At 38.1% G+C, this 21,608-nt stretch overlaps 1 protein-coding gene across 2 annotated transcripts in view; it reads left to right on the top strand.

The window, feature by feature from the left end:
* KCNU1 (potassium calcium-activated channel subfamily U member 1) overlaps positions 1–21,608 on the top strand; it is a 148,509-nt gene that overhangs the window by 103,187 nt on the left and 23,714 nt on the right. For both annotated transcript variants that reach the window (XM_078445558.2, XM_078445557.2), the window contains one exon: positions 18,595–18,691. In XM_078445558.2, the coding sequence (XP_078301684.2) occupies positions 18,595–18,691 (97 nt within the window). The remainder of the gene's footprint in view (positions 1–18,594; positions 18,692–21,608) is intronic.

The following is a 21,608-nucleotide window of genomic DNA, read 5'->3' on the forward strand; positions in this document are numbered from 1 at the left end:
ATATGTGGTACCTATTATAAAACAGAGTATAATCTGAAATTTGTTTGAAAAACGTGAAATTTTAGCAGAATGAGTTAGTTGAATGATTCTTAGGCTAATCACAGCCGGTTGCATCTACATGTCAGGACCAGAGCTTCCTTTCCAACCTATTGCCAAATGAGTTTGAGCCCAAGAGGGAAGGAAACATTTCCTATGGGAAGAGTTTAGATAAGTGATTGGCTCCAGCTGCTCTTCATTTCCTAGGCTAAAGGGACTTTATTTAGAGAATATTTCTTTAGAAATGGTATTTATTAAATCCATTTACTAAATTATAATCTTATTCAACCTGCTATCTTGAACATTTTCCCCTGGAATCTGGGGGTATTAGATAATCTCTTGGGTTTTTTTTTTCCTCTAATACATCCAATGGTATTCATCATGTGTGTATTTTATTACTTTAAATTTTACCTGTTAGTTTATGGTTTGGTGAGGGTGCCCATCTCACTGTAATCACCATGTACCTACAAATAGATTGGAATTTCCCTAACATCATGGAAAGTGAAAGCTATAAGGAAGTTGAATTCTATTTTGAGTTTAAATTCCTTAGTTGTAGGAGAGATGCTGGACTTATAACTCTTGAACCAATAAAATGTGGCAACACAACTGGCCAAGTTTGGAGATACAGTCAATGCCTGTCATCATTCAGTCTCTAAACACTAAGTCAACAAATATTTACTGGAAATTTAATAGATGCCCCCAGTAATTTTAATGTGGAAGACACTATGCTGAGTGCCTGGACACACATGTGATCTCTGTTCTCATGGAACTCAATCGAACATGTAAGGCCTTGGAGTGGAAATTTGAACAGTGTTTCATCTTCTATAAATGTCAACATTATATGAGATATTCATCACAAGATTTTCCAACCTCCATGAGTCAGAAGTCTCAGAATGAATCATTCTGGATAACTTTGCCTAGAAATTACTTATCATTTAATAACTTTACATGGAAATAACCCTAGAAACATAGGATTTGTGATTTTTTATGGAATTCCTGATTCTTTGTGGAAGAATGTGTTGACTATAACTGAACTTTTTCTAGGCTATTCAATTATCATTATGACTGTAGTCATCATATGTATTATGGCACACAGTACAGTTACAGTTTATTGAATTGGCGGAGAATTTGGCCCTCTAAGAAAATAAATAGAATACTATAGTAGTACTATAATACACTTAAAAATTAATGAAGAGTACAAAATAAATAAAATACTTTTTCCTTCTTGTGGCTACTTTGTATTTTTATTGAAACCGTTATTGAGATATAATTCACATACTTTAATCTCCACCCTTTAAACTGTATAACTCAGTGGTTTTAGTCACAGAGTTGTCAACTATCATAAATATCTAAATTCAGAACAGGTTCATCATTCTCAAGGGAAACTTCATAACCATTAGCAGTCACTTCCCATATACCCCTTATACCCTCTGGTAATCACTAATCTACTTTCTACTTTTCTGGATTTTCCTATTATAAATATTTCATAAAAATTGAATGATACAATATATGGCCTTTTGTATCTGGCTTCTTTTACTTAGCATAATGTTTTCAAGGTTTTTAGCATGTCAATCCTTCATTCTTTTTAGCACTGAATAATATTCCAATGTATCAGCCCACTATATTTTGTTTATCTATTTATCCATTGATAAATATTTGGGCTGTTTATTTCCTTGGCTCTTATGAGTAGCTGCAATGAACATTTGTGTCTAAGTTTTATATAAACACATATTTTCAATTCTGTTGGATATAGACTTAAAAGTATAGGATATAGCAATGCCTGAGAGTTTCAGTTTCTCTAACATTTGTTATTACGTGTCTTTCTTATTATAGCCATTCTAGTGGGTGTAAAGTATCTCATTGTTTTGATTTGAATATCTTGATGGCTAATGATTTTGAGCATCTTTTCATCTGCTTAGTGGTCATTTGCATGTTTTCTTTGTAGAAATGGTTATTCAAGCCTTTTTATCCATTTTTTGCCCAGATTGTCCTTTTGTTGTTGAATTGTAAAAGTTACTTATATGTTCCTGCTAAAGTTCCTTGTCAGATATATTATTTGCGTATATTTTCTCACATTTCATGAGTTGTCTTTTCACTTTCTTCACGGACTCCTTTGAACCACAAAGATTTCCAATTTAATGACATCCAACTTGTCTGTATTTTCTTTTATTGCCTGTGCTCTTTGGTATTATGTCTAAGAAACTATTGCCTAATCCAAGGCTTTGAAGATTTACACCTGTGTTCTTCTAAGAGTTTAAGCTTTTAGCTTTTACATTTAAGTCTTTGATCCAGTTTGAGTTAATTTTTGTATAAGGTATAAGAGAAGGACCTGGCTTTATTCTTCTACATGTGGATATCCATTTGTACCAGTAGTATTTATTGAGAATACTATTCTTTTCCCCCATTGAATTATGCTTGTTCTCTTTTTGAAAATGAATTGGCCACTAATGAAAGGGTTCATATCTGTATTATTAATTCTATTCCATTGATCTATATGTCTGTCCTTATGCCACTAACATAATGTCTTGATTAATATAATTTGCAGTGAGTTGTGAAATCAGGAAGTGTGATTCCCTTTGTTTTTTGTCTAGATTGCTTTGGTTATTCTAAGTTCCTCAATTTCCGTATGAATTTTAGTACCAGCTTGTCAAGTTATCCTAAAAAAAAATACAGCTAGATTTTTTTTAAGTTTTCTTTTTTATTTTATTTTATTTTATTTTATTTGAGAGAGAGAGAGAGAGAGAGAGAGCTCACACAACCAGGAGAGGGGCAGAGGGAGAGTGAGAGAAAGAATCTTAAGCAGGCTCCATGCCCAGAGCCCAATACAGGGCTTGATCTCACAACCAAGAGATCATGACCTGAGCCAAAATTAAGAGTCAGATGCTTAACTGACTGAGCCACCTAGCCACCCCTACACCTAGAATTTTGACACAAACTGAGTTAAAACTTCAGATCAATTTGAAGAGAATTGCCGTTTTTTGTTTTTTGTTTTTTAATTTTTTTTTTTAACGTTTATTTATTTTTGAGACAGAGACAGAGCATGAACGGGGGAGGGTCAGAGAGAGAGGGAGACACAGAATCTGAAACAGGCTCCAGGCTCTGAGTGGTCACACAGAGCCCGACGCGGGGCTCGAACTCACAGACTGTGAGATCGTGACCTGATCTGAAGTCGGCCGCTTAACCGACTGAGCCACCCAGGCGCCCCAAGAGAATTGCCGTTTTAATAATACTTAGTCTTTCAATCCATGAGCATGAGATGTCTTTCTATTTCTTTAGATCTTCTTTAATATCTTTCAACAAAATTTTTCAGTGTTCATTGTACAAATCCTGGATGTCTTTTATTAAATTTATTCCTGAATATTTAAATTTTTTGATGCTGTTGTAAATGGAATTGTTTTCTTAATTTATTATCAGATTGTTGATTGCTAGTGTATAGAAATACAATGTATCTTTGTTTATTGATATGTATCCTGAAAACTTGCTGAAGTTGGTAGTTTTAATAGATTTTTGTGTGTGTATTCCTTAGGATTTTACATATAAATGTAAGATTGTGTCATATGCAGATAGAGTTACTTTTACTTCTGTTTCTCTTATCTAGATGTCTTTCCTTTCTTCCTTCTTTTTCTTTTTCTTTTCTTTCCTTTTCTTTCTTTCTTTCTTTTCTTTCTCTTTCTTTCTTTCTTTCTTTCTCCCTTTCTTCCTTCCTTTCTTTCTCCCTTTCTTCCTTCCTTTCTTTCTCTCTTTCTCTCTTTCTCTCTTTCTTTCTTTCTCTCTTTCTTTCTTTCCCTGATTGCCCTACCTAGAACCTCCAGTACAATGTTGAAAAGAAACAGTGGGGTTTGTTGGGGCACCTGGGTAGCTCAGTCGGTTGAGAATCTGGCTTCGGCTCAGGTCATGATCTCACAGTTTGTGAGTGTGAGCCCTGCTGTGCTGACAGCTCAGAGCCTGAAGCCTCCTTCTGATTCTGTGTCTCCCTCTCTCTCTGCCCTCCCCCTCTCGCATTCTGTCTCTTTCTCTCAAAAATAAATAAATGTTTAAAAAATTAAAAAAAAAAAAAGAAACGGTGGGAGTTGGCAACTTTTGTCTTGTGCCAATCATACTGTTGTTGTTTTCTTTTTTCCTGGCATTCAAGATTCTTTCTTTGTCTTTGGTCTTCAAAGTTTGATTATAATGTAGCTATTATCCTACTTGGAGTATGATGAGATTTTTAGACATATAGTTTAAGGTTTTCATTTAATTTGGGAAGTGTTTGGTCATTATTCATTCAAATATTCTCTTTGCCCCTTTCTCTCCACTCTTTCTGAGGTTCTCATGTGTAAGTTGTTTTCTAGTTTTCTGAATCTCTGTTCATATTTCTTCATTTCCCCCCTATTCTTTATATTAAATAGTCTCCATTGACCTATATTCAAGTTTGTTGATTTATTTGTACCAGTTCAAATCTCTTGTTGAGCCCCTCTAGTATAAATATTTCCCTCCCCCCAAAAACAAATAATCCAATTAAAAATGGGCAGAAGACACAAACAGACATTTCTCCAAAGAAGACATACAGATGTCTAACAGACACACAAAAGGATGCTATACATTACTCATCATCATCAGGGAGATGCAAATCAAAACCATAATGAGATACTACTTCATACCTGTGAGATTGGTGAAAATCAAAAACATGAGGAACAACAAATGTTGGTGAAGATATGGGAAAAAAAGGAACCTTCATGCACTGGTGGTGGAAATGCAAACTGGTATAGCCACTGTGGAAAACAGTATGGAGTTTCCTCAAAAATGAAAAATAGAACTACCATTTGATCCAGTAATTACACAATGGGATATTTACCCAAAAACTATGAAAACACTAATTGAAGGGGAAATATGCACCCCTATGTTTATTGCAGAATTATTTATAATAGCTAAACTATGGAAGCAGCTCAAGTGTCTATCAATGGATGAGTAGATGAAGAAGATATGGTATATACACAATGGAATGTTACTCAGCCATAAAAAAGAATGAAATCTTTCCATTTGCAAGGACATAGATAGATCTGAAAGGTGTAACGCTAAGTGAAATAATCAGAGAAAGACAAGTACCATACAATTTCATTCATATGTGGAACTTAACAAACAAAACAAACGAAAAAGGGAAAAAAAGAGATAAACCAAAAAACAAACTTAACTATAGAGAACCAACTAGTGGTTACCAGAGGGGAAGTAGGTGCGGGAATGGGTTAAATAGGTGATGGGGATTGAGAGTACACTTACCATGATGAGCACTGAGTAACATATAGAATTGTTGAATCACTATGTTGTATACCTAAAACTACTATAACACTGTATGCTAACTATACTGGAATTAAAATTAAAAAAAAAACTTAAAAATATATTTTCAGTTATTATACTTTTCAACTCCAGAATTTCCATTTGGTTCTTATTTTCTATCTCTTTATTGATATTCTGTATTTGGTGAACATTGTTCTCATAATTTTCTTTAGTTCTTTAGACATGGTTTCCTCATTTTTTAAATTGTATTTATGATAGCTGTTTTAAAATCCTTGCGTAGTAAGTCCTGGGTCTTGGGCTTCCGCAGGGACAGTTTCTATTGACTGCTTTTTTGCTACTTTTTTTGCTATGTATGGGCCATACGTCATTGATATTGGTGTCTCATAATATCTTGTTAAAAACCACATGTTCTTAATAATAGAAAGCAGCAACTCTAGAAATTATTTCCCCCCTCACCCTAGAGTTTGCTGTTGTTCATGTTCCTGTTGTTTGTCACAAAACTTTTCTGAAATAATTTTTTAAAGTCTGTATTCTCTGTGGTATGTTGACACTGAAGACTTTACACACTCACTTTCTGGTTAGCTAATGATTGCACTGAGATTCCCTTAAATGCCTCGAACCAATAAATCTCTCCACCTTTGCCAAGGGGCTCTGTGTGCAGTTGGGGAGTGCCTTCAACACCCTAGCAGTTTACATCTCTGTGTAGACTCTCCAGGGCAGCCACAAATAAGAGATCAGGGATGTCTCAAGTCTCTTGGGCATCATGTGCACAGTCCTGTACATGCATGTGCTTCCTTTTAGATTCCTAGAATGAATAAATCAAAGCTTGTCGAGCTCCCATGGACTCCCCCTTCTCCACTTTTGCCATTTAAGGAATTTTTGGCTCTCCTTTTGTTTGTTACACTGTTATCTCTTCTTCAATATCTGCAATTTAAAGCAACTGCTACTCCCCAGTTTTGGAAAATTCTTCAGGAGTACTAGCTATTCCCACTGAGGAAAATCCGAATCAGGTCATATGAAGGCAGACCTTTATTTGTGGGTGGGTATCTCCAGGAAGCTTCCATAAAACTCAATGACATTTTATATGGGACTTTTGGGGAACCCAAGATCTGTCCTTCCCCCTCCAGTGGCTGCTAGACTGCTGATTTTGTGGATACTGAGATTGTGAGGCTGTTGGATTCTAAAGCTACGTCAGAGCTGGGAAGAGGGTAATGAGATTAAGGCAAGTTAAATGCACAAATTCACTGGGTTTTTTGTTTGTTTTGTTTGTGTTTTGTTTTGTTTTTTTGTTTGTTTGTTTTTTACCAAGACTCTGCCATTTTCCTTTAACTAAACACTCCTTAATTACTTGAAGCCTCTGGTTAATTTTCAGAATTCTGAAAAAAGTTGACTTTGGAAGTTTCTGTCCATATCTCTTGCTTTTATGAAAGAATAGATTTTTGGAGGTCCTTACAGCCATTCTAGAAGTACTTCACCATGGCTACTTTTTCTAGTTTTTCATCTTCATATTAAAATTGCCATGATCCTTTAAACTGATATAAACCATCTCTTTGCAGAAACTACTCTCTTCAACAATAATTTATCATTTCTAATCTACAAATTAAAAAACCCAAACATTTTAGAATTATAGATAAGCATGCACAAATTTAACATTAACAAACGCCATAGGGACTTTGTGATATCCTTGATCTGTGCAAAAGTTATTTTTAAATGATGCCAGGATGTGTTCTAGCTCAGGGGTCAGAAAATTATGGCCTGAGGGCCAAATCCAGCCTACCACTTATTTTAGTATGGCTTGAAATGGCAGGACAGTGTGTTTAATTTTCAGTGACAGTATAGCTGTGCTAAAAGAATGCAATATATGTTGATATTATCAGATTAGGTACTTATTACAGTATTCCTTATTACAGCAAAGCACTGGTTTAAAAAATTAGAAAATTTAAAAAGACTGTTTAATCACAGTAAATTTGCACCCAAAGTTTGTTTATGAGTAGCTTATTTGGTAACCAAGCAAGAGAAGTCATTTATTGATGGTAAGTCAATTAAATTGTTTTTGCAACAGCCAGCAAGGGTGTCCAGAGAAAATATAATGGTGTAATACTATTAGCCCTTCAGCAGAAACAGTTGCTTGAAGAGTTTACATTGGGAGCAATAACAATAGTTAATTAAAAAATAAGCCAAAAGATTTTGAGTGGTTTCCTTTGGCTCTTTGTGAGTCAACAAATGTTACTGATACTGTCCAGTTGTTCGTTATTAAGGGAGCCAATGCTGAATTTGAAGTAACTGAAAAATTAGCCTCTGTGAATAGTCTGCATGGCACAACTACCTGTGAAAATATCTTCAAAAAAGTTGAGAAAACACTAAGCCAGTACAATCTGAAGTGGAACCCACTAAGATGTATTACAACTGATAATGGTAAAAAATACGTGTAGAACAGAAAAAGAAAATCCTACTTAGAAAAATTTACAAAGCTTGTGAGTGCAAGGTGTGTAAACACTGTGGTTATTCATTATAATACCCATAGCAGGTGTTTTATGGGAAATACATGAATTTATCATATTTGTTTGGCCAAGAGTGTCAATGGTGAATTTCATTTGCTCTCATGGACACTATTATTAGTGCTGTGAATTTTTCTCAGAAATATAAACTCAGTATTTGATTTGCCCTACCACAAAGCAGTTCAAGAGCTTAGCATTGAAAAGATTTAATGTGATTTTTTGAGCTGTGGGTCAAAACAAATTTTTCTGGAGAACTGCCCTCAAGCACTATCATAGAACATTAAGTGGCTTCAAGACTTAGCATTCACTGTAGATTTTATAATGTTTCTTAATGAAACCAGCATCAAATTAAAAGACAAAACAAAGCTTATATGCAAAACTTATTCTGTCTAAAGTCTTTACAATTATCATTCTTTGAATCACAAATAATCCCATACTTCTTTCTATACTTTCCATCATGTCAGAAGTTACAAGAAGTGAGATCATTATCTCCACACACATTTGGAGTGGGCATATTTTCTGATCTCAGTTCCAGGAATGTTTTTTTGGTTTTGGTTTTGGTTTTGTGTTTTGTGTTGTTTGTTTGTTTGTTGTTGTTGTTGTTGTTGTTTTACCTTGATGCAAGTGCAAAGGAAATTTCTACGTTTTTAAGTTTATTTAACTATGCAGTTGAGGCATCGCCACCTAAACTTCCATTGTAAGTGATTGATCTGCCATATAATGACCTGCCAAAAGACAAATATTGAAAGAAGAGTTTAATATAATTCTGTAAATGCCTTCTAAGTGATGCATATGCTCAATTAGAATCATATGCTCATGGGGTACGATCAGTATTTGGTAGTACCTATCTGTGTAAACAGACATTTTCAAAGATTATATATGTTAAACCTTATTAGGGTCAGCATTAACATAAGAACATTTGCAATTAATTTTGATGACAGAGAACACTAACTATGAATGTCAATTAAGGAAGATCCCTTTAAAAATTTCTTTGTTTTGATTAGTAGATCCGTAATACAAAACTGTATTTAGTAGTAGTAGTAGTAGTAGCAATAGTAGTAGTATATTTTGAATACTATCAATGAGAGATTGTGAAAATTTAATTTCTCTCTTATATAGCTACCTGCAAAATACCACTTTTGCTTCTTGGCCTGCGATATTTCACATACTATCTCCCCAGCCACTTCACAGAAAAAAATTTGTCAATCCTTTTCTAGATAGATAGTTGACCAGTATTTTATTAGATGTCTGGAAATAATAGGTAAAGATTAATTTTAGGATAATTTCACAAAGGCAATAATTCTCATCCCAAACTTTTACTAAAAGTTTTGAAGTTAAAAGGGTATTGAAGAGCTTGGAAAAGTAGAGAGGCAAATAAGGAGTACCCACATAAAGAGCAATTTGACTCTACAATTATATAATCTCAATTTTCCACTGAAACAAACAAAATAATATGATGATGATGAAAATTTAAGAGATTATTTTGTTTCAGTAGAGTCAAATTGCTCTTTATGTGGGTACTCCTTATTTGCCTCTCTACTTTTCCAAGCTCTTCAATACCCTTTTAACTTCAAAACTTTTAGTAAAAGTTTGGGATGAGAATTATTGCCTTTGTGAAATTATCCTAAAATTAATCTTTACCTATTATTTCCAGACATCTAATTGAGGAGAGCACCTTTTAGGATGAGCACTGGGTGTTGTATGGAAACCAATTTGACAATAAACTTCATATATTGAAAATAATAATAATAATGATGATGATAATTTAAAAGATTAAAGAATCAAAGAGTAGAATAAAATAACCATTAAGACACCCGAAACCTGGTGTGGTTACTGTTAGACTTTTCCCAGCATCCTGAGTGAGAGAGAATAGGCTCCTTTCACATGCTCTAATGATTGAGATGGGGAGAAGATTTCACAGAGCATATAATTTCTTTTTTCTTTCACAGAGTGATGAGAGCTCAGATATAACTTGGAACCTATTTCCATGGAGATTTTGAGGTGGAGGAGAAAGAGATGATAGGAAGGCAGTTGCATTCTTTCAAAATAGTCAAGAAACTACTCATCAGGAAGGCAGATATCATTTACATTTATATTAACTGTCTATGTAATTGTATACAGATGCCAATTTATTCTAATGTATAAAAGCCAGAGTTTCTTAGCTGAAGCCTTTGACAGTGCACTATTTGGGGTCTTCCACTTGGTCTGCATGGGCAGCAAAGAGGGATAGGCATGCACTTCTGCCTGTTGGGTGACTAGTGTTGGACCATCGGGTGTTCTTGTCCCTAGTGTGAGATAGGGCAAGAAAGATACAAGGCAAAACTCACTTACCAACATGCACAGGTTCCATGGCACGGGGGACATTTAGGTGAGACATACAAAGGAATTTTATTGCCAAAATGTGTATATATGTGCGTATGTTTGGTGGTGATTTTTAAATTACAGCAAAGTTTCCAGAAAGTTTATAGGATCATTCTCTCCTCTCCTCTCCTCTCCTCTCCTCTCCTGTCTTCTCTTCTCTTCTCTTCTCTTCTCTTCTCTTCTCTTCTCTCTCTCTCTCTCCCCCTCCCCCCTTCTTCCCTCCCTCCTTCTCTCCCTCCTCTAAAAGGCTGGAACTAAGTAAAGAATATTGCAAAGTTCCTTCTGGAGCTTAAGCAGTAGAGGTAAGAGGTGGAGCATCCAGATGGTTTCTTGATGCAACAGGCCTTGGCTTCAGGAAATCCAGATGTGAATGTTACCTTTATAGTCACATATAAGAAAAGTTAAGGACTTGATGTGCTGCAGAAACTTAATTTCAAATTAGAGGTGAACAGAACAAGAGGAACATTCTACTTCTTTCCTCCTTCGTTCTCATTCATCTTTAACTTAAAGAGCTAAAACATAGGGAACCTCTAAGGAGAGTGCTTGTGACCCTCCTGCCTTGTTAAGGCCATATCACTCTGCAGATCCCCTTCTATGTCCCCCATGTGAGGGAATAAAAAAACCTGACTCTACCTTTCATCCCTAATAACAGCCCCGCTTTAATCACTTCTTCTTGTTAAAGAACACTAACCACAGCCCCACAGCCTTTTCCCTCTCCCACCCCCCAGAGGCTCCTACTTCTAACTTTTCACCTTTAATCAAGGCACACCACTTAAAAAAAATAGCCTTCATGTAGTCCATTGAGCAGAAGGAGGGCCCCATGTCATGAGTGATCCCAAGTGGCCTCCACCGCCATTATCTCCATTGCTTCTTGACAGGTCACTGGTGCTAAGTAAAATGTTACAACACTCAGGATGCCTTTATTCAACAGCCTTCCCTCCAGTGATGGCTTCCAGATGGGAGGAAATTTTAAAAGCCTGTGACCCTCAACACATCATTAGGTCCTTTCAGTGTTTCCAAAAACCTGTAGTCCCCAGCACACTAATAATCTCTCCTTGTTGACATTCAGCAACAAGAATGTCAGAGAAACTAAGGAATGTAGATAAGGAGACTTCACAAATAACTTCCTATTTAAAAAAGAAAATCCAGTAGCATTCATGTAACCTGCAATTATTTTTGTTTCCTCTGCACAGCTTGTATCTTTCAATGTGATAGCCCTCCCTCACCTCACACACACACACACACACACACCAGTAATATTTTGATGGATGCTATTTTTTCCTGTCCTAATTTCTTCAGTGGCGGGGGGAGGCTGTTATTATTATTGATAATTGCCCAGACCAAGCTTCTCACCCAATGCATGAGGAAATAATTTTTGTCATGCTAATCTCTGACCCAGGCTCAATCCCATAAAACCTCAGAAACTATAAATACAATGAAAAATTTGCTAGTTTGCAGATATTTCAAATTCCTACTTCCTACCTCCATATCCCACCAAAAAGGCAAAAGTCTTTTGCCTGAAATTCTCATTTGCTTCAATAATGTGTGTCAGGATCAAAAGTATCAGTAACTGACTTGATCTTTCCGTTGCTAGTCCACAGAGCAGAGAAGATTGTATCCCAAACTCTGGAAAATAGTTTTCATTTAGGTCAACCTCTGTGTTTAGAATGTCACTTGATATTTAGAAGGTGTTGGGGGGATAGAAAAGAGCACCCTAAAAGTATAGCCTCATGCTGAAAAGATGGGCTGTGGAGACTGTTCTCCTGAGATGTGAGGTTTGCTCTGAGCCCCAGGCTCCTCTACCCGCAGCACAAACTCCAGCCTTTATTAAAGGTACCTACTGCTTTGGGTCATGCCTCATTTGTGCTCAAATTGTAGGAAATCCCAAATGCAATATCCATAAAATATAAAGGGATTTAAATGAGGGTCTGTCTGGGGAGTGGGTGAGGAAGAGGGAAACTGTCTTTTTTTATCTTTCTCCTTGATCATCTGTCTGGTAACAATTTAAATTCTGAGGTGCCTACATGTATATTTTCACAGAAAATGCTCTGCAGAAAGCTGTCAGTTTATACCCATCAGAAATAAAGCAAAGCTTAACAGAGAGATGCTCAAGTGAAAGCTCAGATGTGGGTTTATCTACTAGAAGCACCATCTTATTATTGTCTTCACCTGGTCTGGGACCACTCTGACTTGTGTCTAATTTCTAAGCAAGATGGTGGGAAAAAACCGGCTTTGTGGAGATTTTAAATTGTAAACATTGAAATCAGAGGCCATAGATTTGATAGACTCCATCTGTAAAGCAGCATTTAAAGGCAAACTGAACACTCTATTCACAGCTGATTTGGTTTACATTAGAACACAGTCTACAGATTATGTAGACTGAAATAAGATTACACTGAATACAATGATGCCCTGAATTTTATCATGTCTCCTTTTTAAAATGCCATTCACAGATTTTTTTAAAACAAATCATACCTACAATCTTTACTATTAAAGTTTATAATACCACCATGATTTCTTATGCAAAGAATCAAGAGACAGGAACCAGAGGCAGGAAGTTGGAAGATAGAATTCACTGGAACCTACTTGTCTTAAAACATATGGGGCTCTGACCACCCAACTGTCTTTCCTTCCACTGAACATCAACCAAATCCGCCTACAAGCAAAGAGGCAGGTTTTCTGGGCATAGTGTTTCAAGTGTTTTATTCTCCCTTCCCTTTTCCTCCCTCCCTGGGAGCTTTTTCCCATTCTGGTAGTGGAGGGTCCAGTTTTAGTGCTGAAAGTCTCCTGTACTGGGAACCTCCAGTTCTGAACACACAGCAGCAGCCACTCCCGTCCTTTCCTAGGGTTTTCCACAAGGCAGAAGAGGGCATGATGATTTAGAGATAACCACCAGCCTGCTGCCAACATATGGATTATCCCCTGAGATTTCATGGCAGGTTTTCTTGCATTCTGCCTTGTGGTAACAGAGTCTCAGCAAGGATATCTGGTCAAGCTGGTCATTAAGGTGCAGAACCAGGTGCACACTTTGCCTTTCTCATGAAAAAGGAAGTGATCACCGAGGCCTTTCTAACAAGGACAGGGCTTGTGCTCTCCTCCTTCCTGAGATTCTTACCTGGTTTCTTGGTCCCAAAAGTGTCTGAGAACTCACGGGAACCCTCTCCATTTGCTCATCTATAGGTTCCTAGGGGAATGGATTGTAAAAAAATAACCCATGTTTTTAAACCTTAAGTTTCCCTCAAGGTAAAAAACAATGCCTTATTATGAATAAGTGGCAACAAGGTGAAACCCAGAAAAATGAAATCATAACATGGCCATAAAGGGTCATATTTGAAAATTTGACTATACACCTGTGTAGTATGTGTAAATGTGTGCAAGACAGAGAGAGAAAGAGACAGGAACAGGATAGAGTGGGAAGCACTGGTTATATAACTTGGCCCTCACATTCCCAAATTTTAGGTGATTGTCCTTTTCCTAGAACATGAAAGGTGGTAGTCAGAATTGACAAGCAATTAGTATTTTCAGATTAAGTGTAAACTGAATCACCTTGTCACTATACACGAAGTCATCAGAGAGAAGACAGCTGTAGCCTTCAAGATACAAAGTCCTTAGTAGTACCAAAGGGATCCTGGGACAGAAGATATTCCCTCCATTTTTGGTGGGAACTTGATCACTACCTTCAAGGTACAGTTTCAGTAGAGTTTTCCAAAGACTGAACCAAGAAGGACACTGAAACTCTTGGGCACACTGACACATTCCTCCCCACTCCTTCCCAACGCTCAGCCAAGGGGCTTGTCCTTTCTATGCTAAGCCTTTAAAACTTGTTACTTTAATTTAACTCAAGTCTTGAGCAAAAAATACATTGTTCTGCAACCAGGCCAGAAAACTCTCCTAAGAATTTACAAGCCACCTATGGAGTTTTAAAAGGGCTTCAGATAGAATGGTTACATGCCAGGGTTTCCTAACACATCCAAAAATGTGGCCTGCAAAAGAGTGAGAGAGAAAAAAGAAATGTTGGTGCCTTTTAAACTTTATAATAGATACCAATGAACAGTGGAGGATATCATCCACTAGTAGATCATCTTCAAGAACAATCTAAGTCAAGTCTGTAACTTTGAGGAAATAATGACAGCAGACTTAGAGTCTTGGAAACTGTATTTCCTGACCTGACACTGACGCCTACCCCACCTTAACAGAGGATTTCCTACATGGCTTGATCTCTCTCTTCCATCAGATGTCACCATTGGAAACTGAAGGCACATGGTCCTTCGCTTCTATTTTCCTTTAAGTGATAGGATTCATGTAGGATAAGTTGCTATGCACATGGAAGAATAAAAATACTCTTCGGAATGGTTCCAGGGAGCAGAGAGGAAAGAGCCTGCCTTCCTTAGCTGGGACGTGTTCACGCTTGTACTCAAAAGATAATTGGCTTCGTGCATATGAAAGCAGCTCCGAGGAAGGCAGTCATCAGCAAGGAAAGCTAGAGCCTTCATCCCCATGCTCTCTGGACATCCACCAGTGGACTGGCTACAAAAGCTGTTCTCACCCAACACACTAGACCTGTCAGCCTCTGAATATGGAAATCAGAGACCTGACTCTGAGAGGAATTCAGAATTTGATGCTTCCTGGATGCTCCCAGGTGGAAGTGTCCTACTTTGCTTGCACAAAGAGAAGCCCATCTTGTGACCAGTGAACTACCCTGCCTTCATCCTAAACATGTCCGCTGAGGGCCCTCTCAGGGAACTCCTACCATATTTCTTGCCAGTTTCTCCTATACAGAAAGGTCCTTCACCCTGGAAACTTCTACCTCTGGTTAGGGTGTGGCTTTTCCTTTTTGCCCTGAATGACCAGGATGGTGTTCTGTGGCACCTCTTGCCTCCAATAGCATCAGCCTTTATGTTCTAATCTTCATTTCCTAGTTATAAGACTGCTAGTGCTGCACATTCCCATAGGTGATTTATTATTCTCTTTAGGAAGGTATATTTCTGCAAGGATCATGTCATTTGCAAGGCATACGACAGAAGGGAGCTTTAGTTAAGAGATGGTGAAATAAGTTGCATCAGGTTTTGCTTGGCAAGGACACCAGATGGATGCCTTTATGATGAAGTGGGGCTCCTCCAGCCTTTTCTTTTATGCAGGTCTCCAACAGGTGTTTCCTCTAAGGCATATCTGTTTTCCATAACATCAGAATGAAGAAAGATGTTGTCTGTGACAGCTTGTGTACATAGATCATGCTTTTATTATGATAGAAAAGTGTACAGCGATTGATTTGGTATCCCGAGTCAAGCTAAAATGTGCTGGGGAGATTATTCTCCTTTTGCCTAAAAGACCAGGAGTCCTCGTTATGGCGATGGAGGAAGGGGCAGGAAGAGGGAGAAGGAGGGGAAAAGTGAAAAGGCTGAAGAAAGTGACCAGAAGGAAAACAGTAGCAGTTTTTGCACACTTGAATGAAGAGAGCGGAGAGCAGGAAGACACCTCCCTGAAGGTAACCTGGGTATATTATATCAGTATCTGAGGGATGGTGTCTAGGAATCTATCTACACGTGGAGAGAAAAGTAGGTTGTATGAATGAGTGCCATAGCCAGTTCTCCAGATCCTGATAAAAATCAAAAACAGACTCATCTTAGGTATGAACCCTGGTGAGTTTCTTTAACAAGCCTGGCATAAAGCCATCACCACGGTTCTATCTAGTACCATTAAGAGAGCCTGTATGGCTCTTAGAATTAGGAGTTAGAGCTCACGAGTTATGGAATTTGTACACAAATTCTAAGAGCCGTATTTAAACCACCAAAAGCCATGTTAATTTGAAAGAACAAGATAACCCATTTTGGTTAAACTGACCTTGAGGCTTGCGTTGCAACATTCTCTGGCTAGGTAAATGACTAGAATCCACCAGGTTTATAGGGAGTCTTAAATGGTGACGAAGATAAAGGATTGCACCTCAGTCTTGGCCAATCTCACTGGCAATAAGCTCTTAATTTCCAAACCCTTCTCCCATGGCAGCTTCTCTGTCTGGGTCTTCTGACACTTCTAAGCTGACAATCTTAAGTTTAAGTAAGTTCCTTTGTCTGAAAAATTATGACTTAAGATAGCAATTTAGAAACTGACTTGGTTAAAGACATCAAAATTGCTTGATAATTATCTTACAGTCTGAGCCTTTGGGCCAGGTGTTGAATAACAAGCTGTATTAATTCACAGAAAGAAAAAAAAACCTTCACTTGCAGCACAGAGTGCAATATGTTGTATTTCTCCCAGGATGTTTGATAAAATCTCACAGGAGAGTACTCTCATAATGTACTCATTACTGGGGCCGAACCTATCATGTGACATTGTACAGTATGTCCCAAAAGGTGTTTCAAGAGATAGTGACAGGAATTTTTAAATTGGTAAATGAATATATCAAATAAGTAAATGGTAAACGTGTGTGTGGTCTAACAAGTGTGTGAAACACTGGATTATATAAACTTTCAAGGATTTCTTTTTTGCGAGACTTTTCTGAACCTTTCATACGCTAAGGCACAGTGTGAATCTCAAAGAGAGGGCATCTTTCTCAAAGGTTATTTGACTGCAGAAAGCATTTCCTCAGGACTTCTCCAGTTACTACAATTCCGTGCAACATGTCTTTTAGAAAAGGCATTTCTGTCAGAAGAAGATGCATTTATGCTATGGTAACAACCACGAAATCTTAGTGGCTTAGCACCACAAAGGTGTATTTCTTTTTCCCGTGACACATCCAACACAGGTCAGTGAGGCTAGGGCCCTCTGCTCCACTTGGGTGTTCATATTGTCAGGCTGGCTGGTCATCACTTAAGCAGGTTACGAGAGAGCCTGAAGAATCACACAGGAGTGTGTCACTACCTGAGCCATCACTTCTCACATTTCATTGGTCAGAACTGGTCATGTGACTCCACAGCTGCCCATATACTAAGGAAGGAAAGGGAAATTGGGTATTCTGAGCACCAGTAATGTCAACCTTAGCAGTATATTGAAACACCAGCTTTACTGTTTGTTAGCACTTTGACTTTTATCCATAAAACAAGGAGTGGTCTTTAAAGTGTCTGGCAGAGACTACAATGATCATTAAGTATTTCAGTTACTCCCTATGCTCTGTTAAAGCTAGCAGGAGCCATCTGACTAGGTTTGGCCACTGGAATGTAAGCAAAAATGATGGCTTGTCACTTTGGGCCAATGAAATTAAAAGCCCGGTCTTGGGGTGCCTGCGTAGGTCAGTGGGTTAAGCGTCCAACTTTGGCTCAGGTGAGCCATCTCATGGCTTGTGAGTTCAAGCCCTGAATCGGGCTCTGTGCTGACAGCCCAGAGCCTGAAGCCTGCTTCAGATTCTGTGTCTGCCTCTCTCTCTCTGCCCCTCCCTGGCACATGCCCTGTCTCTCTCTCCTTCCAAAATAAATAAAACGTTAAAAAAATTTTTTAAAGCCCAGTCTTGATTCTCCAGTTCTTTTCCCTTGCCTTAACAACTGAGAAGGATGTGAGTTCCAGGTGTGTGAACCTAAGATGGTATAGCCTCTGTGCCCTTAAAGGTTGGGATGGCTGCATGGACTACAGGCACCTGCTTGCCTGAGGAAAATACATGGTGTGAGTGAGAACCCGGGTTATGTTCAGCCCCTGGAATTTTGAGGTTATTTCTGCAGACTAAGCCTTGATTCTCCTGACTCAGATAGTCTCTTTCAACTCCGAACTTTCTGTGCTTCCAGAAGGGTTTCCTCTCTTCTCTACTGAGCAAATATTCATTCCTTTGGATGCGAGGAGATTTTTCCAAAGATCATCTAACGCTTTCAGTGGTTGAGCATATCCATGACAAGCATTGTGCCCAACTCCAGTGTGGGGTGATCACGTGGAGGGCTTTGCCAAGACTTAAACCAAGATTAGAGCAGAGTTTAGTCAAATGCAGGCCAGGGATGGAAGCTGTAAAGAATGCAAAACACATGGAGTAAGTGAGGATGTTTCAACAGGGCCTCATATTCAACAGGGCCTCATACACAAAGATATAGAAAAGAGAGGGGAGGAAAACAGGCCAAGGAAAGAGACAGCATTCATGACTCAATCTCACAGCCTTTTAAATTCTATATTCAGGTGCCCAAAACACCTCCCATGATTTCTTCATCACTGCAGTAGCAAAATTAAGAGCAAAAATAACTACCTTTAAGGCAGTATAATGTAAGGTAAAAGGAGAGACTGATAGGTCTGTTAAATACACACACACAACAGGCTTAGTATGTCTTCAGCTGTGATACACTCATTGGTGTCCTTCAGACATGAATCTTTATTCGGGACTCTCACAGACTGAAGGTCACTTTCCTTGTGTTGTTTGCACTTTGAGTGCAAGGTTCTAATGAGTCTGACATCTTGGCTTTGTTACATTAGTGCCCCAAACGTTCTCAGCTAACTCTCCATTCTCCCTACTTAGGACTTTTCTGTATGAACCAGAACCGGGTTGTGACCAGCTTGATGAGAGCGGCATGTTTCACTGGTGCAGAGCAATTGCTTTGGACAGAGTGATTCTGGTAGGTGATCTTGCACCAAATCTCAAATAAAATAAAGCTAGTCATCTAGGGAAAGTAAGTCCTTACACTAGTTATAAGCGCCTGCCATTTCTCTTTGTACACTGTGAATTTCAAAGGAAGGACACATTCCTCTCCACCCATATGAATGGTATGCAGGGTAACAGATGTAGCATTTGACAAAGACGATGTGGGTAATATGCTGGGATTTGAAGCAATCAGATCAGATTGTTCAACTACTTTTTCCCTCCTTTCAGGGTTTAGCTGAGTCAGTTATTTAGAATAATGTTCTCCTGACACTTTGCTGTTTTGCTAGTAAATCTAATTAATTTCAGTGCACCAGGGAAACCATTTACAAGAACTCTGAAGCCTTTCTTTTTTAAAAAGTAAATAAACATTATCCTAATTATTGGTTTTAAAGTTTGGATTTTCTATAGTGGTTTTTCTTAAAGCCGGCTGTACTTAAGCGTAATACATTAGGCAAGAGTGTATCTCCCAGATGCATAACCTGGATGAATCCTAATAGATATTAGAATCCTGTCCCTGCCTCTGTTTTCTCAAGGAAATGAACTAACTCAATTTACTGAAATGCCAGCAACTAAGATGTAAAAAGTCTGTATCCTAATCCAGGCTCTGACACCTGCTTTCTGGATCCTCATCTATTCTCATTTTCCAGAGTTAGCATAATCTCAGTGGTTTACTTGCAAGCAGTTGTTGGTAAATATAACTGATAAAAGTGATTATATGTTGTATGAACCCTATATCATTTTTTCAACTATGACTAATTGATAATTATATCTTTTTCTTGCTTTCCAAAAGTAGTTCAGTTCACTTTTCTTCTGTTAGACACACACACACACACAGAGAGAGAGAGAGAGAGAGAGAGAGAGAGAGAGCTCTTGTGGCTTGGTACCAGTGTCCTGACAGAATATGTTCCAATTTTTGTAAAAGCCTGATCAGTCATTTGATCAGAAGCACAAAATTGTCAGAACTGTCATATCAACTAGAACACTATTAGGATTGCGGCTGAAATTCACCATTTCAGCAATGATGTCTTATTCTAAACTAAGCAAAATAAACTCCGTTGAGTAGGAAGATAAACATGTTTTCAGTGGGAGGGAAATCATTAGAAAGGTTGAGAAGTTGGTTGCAGATGGAGGTATCCAAGAGACCAAGAAATAGAAATGGCAGATGTTTTATCATACCTATTTCTTAAGCACAGAGACAGGTTGCCATGATAGATAGCTCCTTTCTGACGCTTGATGTAGAATATAGTTCAGAACACCAACTAAGTCTTTTGATAAGTTTAAAAGGGCTTCTAGTTTAAGAAATTCTAAGGTTTGAAACTTGTGACCATAGAGGAGAAATGTCCATACTGCAGAATTCAAGGGGTCTTCGAATTTGGTTTGGTTTGTGGAAGGGTCAAGTGGAAGTGGTTGGCTTAAGTTACTTTGAACAAATAGTGCACCCTCCACTTCCTCCCAAAGCTGCCATCTTTCTCAATTGGGAGACAGTTTTGTGCCACAGTTTGTTGGAGAAATTGCCTCTGTAGCTGTGCCCATTAATGCACTCTGCCATGCATCTTGTTTCTAATTGTTTAGTTCTACTCAGAAGAGCGATAGTTGGACTTCAGGCATATTACATTAAATACCGTTAGAGGCTTCATTATTCAAGTTACAACTAATCGGATTAGCGAGAGACAATTATTTAATAGATTTGGTTAAGATTCACATCACTCTCTAGGAAGGCTCTCCAGACAAGTAGCTTTATTTCCCCTCACAGGGCAATTCCCTCTGAAAAGAGAGTATATCCTCATATATGCTAATTTGACAAACTAATTGTGGAGATGTCAGATGTTACTTATTTATCTGGTTAGATTTTATCAGCCCGTGTTTCACAGAAGCTTGTCATTTAACCCAGCTAAGGACGGACGTGAGGGAGGATGATGTATCCATTTGAAGTATTCTGAGTCTTCATGAGCAGACGAATGTAGAACACACTCATACATGAAATGCTTTTAAATGCATTTAACTTGTTCTCTACCACCTTCCAAGAGTCCTCCTTTGAAACTCTAGGAATTCGATAAGATTCAGAGTTGATTAATAGGTATTGAACAACAGCTAATTAGTTGAGCATTACATTTTCAATATGGTATTTAATTTCTACAACAGAATTCACTCTTATTATTTTTTTTTTAAATTTTTTTTTTCAACGTTTTTTATTTATTTTTGGGACAGAGAGAGACAGAGCATGAACGGGGGAGGGGCAGAGAGAGAGGGAGACACAGAATCGGAAACAGGCTCCAGGCTCCGAGCCATCAGCCCAGAGCCTGACGCGGGGCTCGAACTCACAGACCGCGAGATCGTGACCTGGCTGAAGTCGGACGCTCAACCGACTGCGCCACCCAGGCGCCCCTCACTCTTATTTTTAAACCATTGAAACTTACAGAAATTGAGGGTGACAGGGTGAAACTAGTTTGTTCGTAGTCATACAAAAGAATACAGAATCAGGTCTTCCTCCAGATCCACTGCTCCTTCCAGCCCATCCCAGTGTCACTAGAGAGGACCTTGACTCATTCCCTGGAAGAAATCAGACAAAGGCTCAACATGAGTTTCCTACAGGAATATCATCTCTCTCTTTTTTTTAAAGTGACATTTATCATTCTTAAAAGTCTCTGTGAATGTGGGAGAAACCTAACCTAAATATTTTTCATGTACATTATTATTTTCAACTTAGAGATATTAAAGAAACGTTAACAACTGGTGCTGTTGATGATAGTGTGGGACATGTATAAATGCTTGATCTCAGATGGAATTTTTGTGACCTTTTTATTTCTTTTGTGCACTTTGCATAGGAATTTCTTCAACTTTGCAAAGCATCTGTTGAATCAGTTTGGTGTATTAGGTGGAACCATATAAAA

Source organism: Panthera onca, chromosome B1, assembly GCF_046562875.1.
Source record: "Panthera onca isolate mPanOnc1 chromosome B1, mPanOnc1 haplotype 2, whole genome shotgun sequence".
NCBI lineage: Eukaryota > Metazoa > Chordata > Mammalia > Carnivora > Felidae > Panthera > Panthera onca.